The sequence below is a fragment of the Durio zibethinus genome, chromosome 3 (genome assembly GCF_047325235.1).
Source record: "Durio zibethinus cultivar Kanyao isolate XHJ-2024 chromosome 3, ASM4732523v1, whole genome shotgun sequence".
Lineage (NCBI taxonomy): Eukaryota > Viridiplantae > Streptophyta > Magnoliopsida > Malvales > Malvaceae > Durio > Durio zibethinus.
The window spans coordinates 35,620,654-35,629,853 of NC_143164.1; the positions used below are offsets into that span (position 1 = coordinate 35,620,654).

Genomic DNA, 9,200 nt, shown 5'->3' on the forward strand with positions numbered 1-9,200 from the left:
AAAATGGTACAATTCGAGATAAAATAAATATTTGAAGAAAGTTGGAGAAAGAAAAATCAAAGATAAGTGCTAATTGCATCCTCCTTTTTTTTTTTTTTTAAATTGTTGTAAGTAAAATTATTTACTTACCTTTCTTATATATTTTTTTTAGTTAAAATAATTTTTTAAAAATTTATTTTTGAAAAATTATATAATTTTTCTAAAATAAATTTTTAAAAAATTATCAATTTTTTATAAAATAAATTTTTAAAAAATCATATAATTTTTTGAAAATCTATTTTTTTAAAAATTTATTTTTGAAAAAATTTATAACATTTTAAAAGTCAAAATTTGAAATGGTATATAAGTTTTTAAAGATTTATTTTAAAAAGGGCTTATAAATTTTTAAAAATTTATTTTCAAAAATTCTTTTGAAAAAAAAAGTAAAAAAATAGTTTTAGTTATAAAATATTAAAAAAAATTAGAGTGTGAAGAGAAAATATCGGATGTATTTAACATCTCTCAAAATCATAATATATTAGAGAGATAAGGGAAGGCACGTTCTGCAACAACAAAGCTTGGGGGTTCAAAGAGTGAGGAGAGGGTCAGACGCTCAGACAGTACCCCATCGTGTGAGACAGAACCCCATCGTGTCAGACAGAACCCAAACGTGTTAGGTCGGGCGGCAGATATGAGACTGGTCTTCTTTGTTTGTAATGAAAACAAAAAACAAATGTAAAATCTTTCTCACGTCGGTTTCTTACCTTCTTTCTTTCCCATTAACAAAACACCCGAAAACTCTACTATTTCTTTAATATTTTGGTTTTGATTTTTATCCCAGAAAACAGTTTCTTAATTCCATCTAATATATATATTTTCTGCCATTTCGGATTTTTCTACCATTTTTATTTGATTATTGTTGGACGTTTGGGTTTAGTAGTTGATTCCACCTCTTCTTCCCAGGTCAATGTAGCTGGGTTGTTCTCCAAAATTAGGGTTTCTGTTTCAAATTTTGTGGATTTCGCTATCGAACTATGTAGTTGAGGAAGCCGGAGCCTTTGTAGTAGTAGTAATAATAATAACAATAATAACTCTTTTTTTTACCTTGGCTTCGACTAAAATCTCCAATTTTTTTTTTTTGATTTTAGCTTTATTCCTCCAAGGGTTTCCTTTTCTTCTTCTTCTTCTCGTTAAAAGCTTAGATTTTTTCTTTATTCGACGCCTTTATCCCTACTGATTATTGAAAAAAGTTATTGAAAAAAGTTAAGATTTTTTTCTATTATTTTCTTAAGTTGATCTGTTGGAGACTTGGAGTTTTCAATTTGGTGAATCCATTGAGTCCTGAGGGAGTATTGGATTAGTGGGCAATAAATGCAGGATTTGACACAAATCTGAGTGAAAATAGCTTTGATTAAGCTCTTTGGGGATTTGGGTAGAGTTGTTACCTTTTTTTATGCTTGAAAATGGATCATGTGATCGGTGGTAAGTTCAAGCTTGGAAGAAAGATTGGCAGTGGCTCTTTTGGAGAGCTCTATTTAGGTATAAGAATCCAAATCTCTTTGATGGCTATCTCTTTCTTTTTATGGAAAATATGTCTTGTTTATTTATCAGCATTGTGCTTTTTTTTTTTTTTTCTGATTTTTTGTTTTTGTTGAAGGGGTAAATGTGCAAACTGGAGAGGAAGTTGCTGTCAAACTGGTATGTGATCTTTTCTTGAGAATGTGTGTTTTGGTAGTCTCTGTTGTTGGTCTGCTGATGCACTTGCTTCTAGCTGTGATTGTCATTTGGTAATGATGATTTTTGAGTCCTTCACCTATAAATAAAGTAGTCTTTAGCTTTTCACATGCTTGTTTTCACAACATTTATTTGTAGTCTCTTGTCTCAATCTAAAAGCCAAAAAAAAAAAAAAATTGTTGGCAGTTATTCTTGCTTATCTTTAGTTTTTCTTAAAAAGAAAAGTGATTTTGGCATTTTGCAAATGCGCTTCTGAATTTGTGTTAAGAAAAGTCATTTGTCTTAGACAATGTTTCCATATCCAGCTATGCTCTGCTTTATGTGCTTCATGATTTAGGTATAAAGGGAAAGAATTTGTTATTGCACTCATTTCCATTTTGAGAAGGACAATTTTTTTTTTTACAGAAATGAGAAATCTAAACCATGCTTATGTGAGCAATGGTGTTTCAAATTAATGCTTAAATGTAGCAATGACCTGGATCTAATATTATTTTGTGTTCCTAATTTCAGGAATCTGTGAAAACCAAGCATCCACAACTTCATTATGAGTCAAAATTGTATATGCTTCTTCAAGGAGGAAGTAAGTCTCTGTATCTACCTCCCTCCCTCCCTCCTCTCCTCTGTCTAGAAAAAAGATGATTTGGTACTACATCATAATTTTACTATTGTCTTCTCAAAGATAGCCTTTTCCGCTGTGCTATCATTATATGAGAAAAAAAAAAAAAACAGAGAAAAACTTGCAAGCTCTGGTCTAATGGAAGCCAGCAATTTTCTTTGATTTATAACTATATAAATGAGTCTTCATTAGATTTGCCATTGGACTTGGTACTTTCTGGTTTAGAAAGACAATAGCAGGTCCTTGTTCCTTTCCATAATTTTTGCATTATCAACTTAGTCTTTAAACAAATTATTCAATACGCAATTGCAAACCTTTCTTTGGCCATGTGAGCGGGTTGAAGTTTTATCCTGAATATTCTATTACTTTTTCTTTTTTTTTTTTTGGATAAAATTTAAAAATGCATTTTTTTTAATCTTTAAATACCTTGGTGTGGGTTCTCCTTGATCTAGCTGGCATTCCCCACCTAAAGTGGTTTGGAGTTGAGGCGGATTACAATGTCATGGTAATTGACCTTCTTGGACCAAGTTTGGAAGATTTGTTCAATTACTGCAACAGGAAACTCTCGTTAAAAACAGTGCTGATGCTTGCTGATCAATTGGTAAGTATATGACTTTTTTGTGGTCAAGAACAAGTTTTCAGGTTATTTTTACATTTAATTTTCCCCCTTTTCAACTTTTCTTCAAATTTTTTCCAGATTAATAGAGTAGAATATATGCATTCAAGAGGTTTTCTTCACCGTGATATAAAGCCTGACAATTTCTTGATGGGCCTAGGACGCAAGGCAAATCAGGTAATAGTTATTTAGTTTTTCTTGTTTGTTATGTTGGCAAATATAACGTGTGCATTCTCATTAGACTGCTAGCACCACCGCCTTTAATTCTGAATTTCTGGTTACAATTCCTATTATTCCATTGCTGGGAATAGGAATTTTTTACACATGAAAAGTTTGAAATATTCTGGTATCATTTTATGTTATTGCAGGTATATATCATTGATTATGGTCTTGCAAAGAAGTATAGGGATCTTCAGACTCATAAGCATATCCCATACAGGTGATTTTTTTTGTTGACTTCTTAATACAGAAATTCAAACTTGAAGATCTCAAGATTGTATAGTTCTCTTCATAGTATATGACTATTGGGTTAAGATACTAGATAAGAAAGTTACTTCATTGTCTATATACTTCTTTTCAGTTGGGTATTTGCTTTACTCATGGAGGCAAGGCATGTTGCCTTAGCATTTTGTAACAGTTTAGGAAAGTTATAATGAAAATTTCATCAACCTTCTGAGCCCCTGTAAATAAAGAAAACTCCCAAACTAGAGGCAATGCTCATGTCTGATATTATATTTTCTTTGTATGCTATTTTGTTGGGTATTCCACCAAGCACTGCTGCCTCAGTTGGGTTGACTTGACAGAATTAAATTTGATACTGATACTCTCTTTTGTTTCGAGTGAATTTTATACATGGGTGGTTTTTTATACTCTTGATTCTTAACTGTTTTTTTATAGATCCCGTGTTGCTGGTCAAATTTACTTGTTTTCAGCATACTAATACTTAATTGTTGTTGAAACTCATCCTACTTCACTTTATGAATTAAACATCAAGTCTGATTCTCTCTCTCTCTCATTTTTCTTTCTATACTTATTATAACCTGTCTTTGTATCTATTTCTGTATGTTTTCCTATTTGGTGAGGATGTACTGAGCATTTGGTTCCAACCTAGTCCTGAATGCATTGCTTGTGAAAACAACTCATCAATTTCTTTGCTGCAGAGAAAACAAAAACCTCACAGGCACAGCTCGTTATGCAAGTGTGAACACTCACCTCGGAGTTGGTGAGTGATTACTTTGTGACACATTTTCAACTAGTAACAGTAAATCATATATCATAGATGCAAGTTTACTTTTTGTTACTTGTATTAACATAAATCCTTCTATTTTACTGGCAGAGCAAAGCCGAAGAGATGATTTGGAATCCCTTGGTTATGTGCTTATGTATTTCCTCAGAGGAAGGTTGAGAATATAGTGGCCACATGCTCATTTTTTTCAATGTTTTATGCATTTCCAATGATGTTTGATACCTTCGTTCTTAGTTTTCTTTCCATTGATTTTGGTTCAATTTGCACAATTTCTTTGCTTCAGCCTTCCCTGGCAGGGGTTAAAAGCTGGAACAAAAAAGCAAAAATATGATAAGATTAGTGAGAAGAAGGTATTAACTCCTATAGAGGTATGCTCACTTATGCCATCCTTAGACACTGATTCCCTTTAAGAAATTTGGTTGAGTTACTAATCTGACTGTCATAGGAATTGCTATTGCTTGCACACCGGCCTGATCTTCATCTGTATGTGGGCCAGGCCTGATCTTTGTATTCCCACTCTCCCATTTTTATGGCATGTTTGATAAATGTTATTAACTTTTTTAAGCAATATGAATTCTGTGTCGGCACATTGTTCTCTGTGAAATACTATTTCTGCAAATGTTCTTGAAAGGAAAAGATTTACATTTTTAAACAATTTGAATTCTGTGATGGTACATTGTTCTCCACGAATTGATATTCCCATAAATGTTCTTGAAAGGAAAAGATTTCGTATTTGCTTGAAGTTTAATATAAAATGGGGAGGATTTAATTTAAATATAATTTGGCTTGACTAACAAATGGAAAGTGTGACATATGAACTATAAATTTGACAAAGGGCATACATCTATTAAGGCTAAGTTATGGTCGACATTTGATCCCAAAATTCAGTGTTAATTCATCCTATGGTTATTGTTCTTCTTTCCTTGTTCAATAATATTGGTGTATGTGTTTAACAGGTTCTCTGTAAGTCATATCCATCTGAGTTTGTATCATATTTTCATTACTGCCGATCTTTGCGGTTTGAAGACAAACCAGATTATTCATATTTGAAGAGGCTTTTCCGAGACTTGTTTATAAGAGAAGGTTAGTTATCATCATTGTGGCTGCCTTAGTAATGATCTTTGTATATATATAATATTCTGTTTCCTGTTTCTCTCTCTCTCGCTCTCTCTCTCTCTCTCTCTCTCTCTCTCACACACGCATGCGCGCGCGCACACACACACATGCACACTCAGAGGCTGTTTTCAATTTAATTTCTCCATGAAATGTCAAGTCGATTTTTTTTTTCTCTGAAATTGGCATTGTTGCAGGTTATCAGTTTGATTATGTCTTTGACTGGACTGTATTGAAGTGCCCACAGATTGGTGGCAGCTCCAGAGGGCGGGTGAGTACTTACACACTTTTAGCTCTTGGTTACTGTAATCTTTGGAATACTACTCAGCTTTTCCCTCTGTTTCTCAGCATTCCAGTGGAAAAGCAGGTTTAGCTGCAGGACCGGCCATTGAAAGACCAGAAAGAATCTCAGGTCTACTTTCTTTTAACAGAATTACATTTCTCATTAGATAATACAATCATGCCTGATTCTGGGAGCTTAAATATTCGATATTCAACTATCTGATTTAGAAGATGGTCATTGATTTTATCCAATAATTGAAGAAATTAAAAAGATGCTATTTATGTAGTGGCAAAAATTGTATGTGGATAAGCACCACTTTTTGCAGTCTTCTTTGGAAAAAAGTTTTATGCTTTTACTAATTATGATGTTATACTAACCTCTCTGCTTTATATCTTTGAAATCCCTTACTGGGTATTCTCCTTGACACAACATTCAGTGGGAAGAGAGATTCGGGATAGATTCTCTATAGCCGTTGAAGCATTTTCCAAAAGAAATGTTTCGAGTGCTAGTCCTCATCGTAATCATTCTAGACACAAGACTGCTGAGGATATAACTTTGTCAAATCATGTGGTGAGCTTCAATTTCCAGTCAAATATTTTTTTTGATCTAGCCTATATTGTGTGTGAAAATCTCCTTAAAAATGAAATCTTACTAACTGTAAAGGTTATTAGCTGCCAGTTCTCATTTTAGCAGTATTAAGGCAAAGCTTTAAGCCCACTTTTTGTCCTATTTTGTAAATGCGACATTAAATATCCCATCATATGCCTGTTTGACCATCCCTGTGGTTGTTGCTTTCAAGTTCCCTTTTCATATCCTTCCATTTCCATTTTATTTCATATAACAGCCGATGTTAAGTTACAAACCCACTGGCTTTTGTCTGGAACTATGGATGAGAGTCGACGTTGTGATTGTTTGTTGGTTTGCAATTTCAGCATCCTGATTCAGATAAAAGATGCAGTTCTTCTCGATATGGTAGCACTTCAAGAAGAGCTGTGGCAGCGAGCAGACCTAGTTCTTCCGGTGAACCCAATGATGTTACACAAAACCGACTAGTATCAAGTGGAGGTCGCATGTCTACCACACAAAGAATCCAACTTGCCTTCGAGGCCAAAACATCTACTCGTGCTAACCCTGTTAGAGGAAACCACGATGATCATCCACTTGGAAATTTCGAGCTACTATCGATTAAGAAATGATGGAAGTAGTAAACCTAATAGTAGGCTCTGATGTTTTCTAAGAACTTAGAATCCCACTGTGTAGATGGGATATCACCAGATTCAATGCCACAGCAACTCGTGTGACTTCCCTGACCATATCTCAATCTTTTTTCCAAGATTGTTTTTCACCCGAGAGTTTACGGCCATTGTAACGTGTTTTCGACAGCATGAAGCAGAATTCATTTATTGGAAATTCGGAAGTTTATTTGTCATATGCAACTTGAATAGCTGTAATAAAAAGTGTTAATTATTAGTTCAGTTGATTTATGCATTCATTTTACGGAGATGGTCAAGGAGTGTTGGGATTTCTATTTCTAGAGCCATTGTTGAAAATCATTGCATAGGGTTTGTTTAGGGCTCAGATCGATGAGGTTTCTTTACCACTGAAATCAATGTTTATCAGGTTTTGTACCTGATTGGGGAAGCATCCAGGGTTACCGTTCATGCCCTACCCAATAAAGAACTAAACAAAACACAAGCATGGACCTTACTTGATAACTAATTACTTGATGTCGATGGCCTCGCATGGAGAATAAATGTTTCCCGGTACGATACAGAAGTTACTGGCATAAAGCCTCTGGAAATAAGGGACAGCTCAAAAAGTAAAGAACAAAAATGATGCAAAAATCAAGTGGATAGCCAACAACAGCGTAGTCTGTTGGTTGGATTTTTAATTCTAATGATCAAGAATCAAGGGGTTAGGTTTGCAATAACAATGATGCAAACATCAACTGGAGATATTTGATAGCCAATGATGCAAAAGTCAAGTCTGTAGGTTCGCAATTGGTACATTTGATGAAATAAAAACGAGGATCCAATGACTAAATAAAAACTGAAAATGTACAAACGATTGAAAGGCTTAAATAGAAGAAAGCTTACGCTGCAGTCTTCTAAGTTTTGCCAGCTCCTGCCTAATGATTCCAGCCCCTGTAGCACAAATTTGCAGTTTAAATCAGGATCATAAAATTATAAAAGTTTGGCAACAATTTATGCTAGACATCTAAAACTTGAAAACAAATTTTTACAACCAAATGGATAAAATTAACTTCAAAAGTTAAAAATTTTGTGTCGTGATTATCATAAAAAAAGTTTAAAACTAGAGATAAAAATAAGATAGATTAAATTTTCATTCATCTTGAATTCAACAAATTTATTTTAGTTTTTATATTTGAATCCGATTCGATAATATATAAAATCGTATTCGATCCAACTCGACATAAAATTAATAAAATATTATTTTTTAATATAAATTATTATTTTTAATGTAAATATAAAATTAAATATATATAAAATATAAAATATATAAATATAAAATTAAATAAATAATTATAAATATATATATATATATATATACACACTTAGTTGGATTAAAACATATTTATTTAAAAATCGACTTCGATATTTTTTTTTATTATTATCTAATCCAAAATTTATTTAAAAAAAAAAAAAACTTAACCTTATAAAATCGATCAAATCAAAACTCTTTGAGAACGAATTAAATTCTTATTCGTATTCAGTATATTTAACCTCTACATTAGCTCATTCTAGTCCCAAACTTCTTTAAATCATTAAAATTTGAGACTAGCAGTACGTTTTACAGCAAAAAAAAAAAGGGTACTAAATTAACCTCATCTCCTTTTCAATGCAAAATTAAAGCACATGCTCTTCAGCTTTCCTTTTCTTGCCATCTTTATAGTTTTATAGCTTGTTGGGAATTCCAGTTTCTTTATATGCTTATTCTAAGACAGAGATCGGTTACAGGTGATGTGGGGAATGGAGTGCAATCCTAATATCTTCTCATCGTACGAGCAGCCGAATGTAACTTCAGATAGCAGCACTGCACAAACAGTAGATCAGAAGTTGCTAAAGCAGTATGGGAAATTTAAAAGAAAAAATGTGCAGAAAGGAAATAGCGAGAAAAACAGTGCACTTGCTGTTTTCCTTGTTGCAAGTGTTCGTGAGACCAAGAATAAGCAGATTCTAATGGAGGCTAAGGGATTGGTTGACGTTGTCACAGTACTCTTTCTCTTTCTCTTCCTGTCCTCTTCTGCACATACATCTTTGCGTCGATGCAGCGGTATTTCATGATCATTGGGTGATATTACTGGAAATTTGAACGCTAAGAAAGCATGTAAAGAGGCATTGAAGATTCAAAACAAGAACTTGAGAAAGATAGGCTTTATTTGCATCTAAATAGTTAGAAGAATACGGAGTTAACCTTAATTGATTCATGTAATTATTTTTAAAATATGATATTTTACAAGTCTCAAATTCATATCTTAACTGTTGTTGTAATCTTTTTCCTTATCCCCGCAAAAAAAAAAAAAGTTTGCTAGATGAATAGACTGATTATACATTTAGGTAACATTTAGTGCACAAGATGATATAATGCTAAT

At 33.0% G+C, this 9,200-nt stretch overlaps 1 protein-coding gene across 1 annotated transcript; it reads left to right on the plus strand.

Moving 5' to 3' along the window:
• The first annotated feature begins 519 nt into the window (after positions 1–519).
• On the plus strand, positions 520–7,062 carry LOC111283419 (casein kinase 1-like protein 6). Its single transcript, XM_022871963.2, has 14 exons — positions 520–1,518; positions 1,637–1,677; positions 2,224–2,293; positions 2,782–2,930; positions 3,027–3,122; positions 3,314–3,384; positions 4,106–4,167; positions 4,282–4,345; positions 4,475–4,559; positions 5,148–5,274; positions 5,502–5,575; positions 5,653–5,716; positions 6,024–6,157; positions 6,520–7,062. The coding sequence occupies exons 1-14, from the start codon at positions 1,443–1,445 to the stop codon at positions 6,781–6,783; spliced, it is 1,377 nt and encodes a 458-aa protein (XP_022727698.2). The 5' UTR covers positions 520–1,442; the 3' UTR covers positions 6,784–7,062.
• Positions 7,063–9,200: the final 2,138 nt, after the last annotated feature.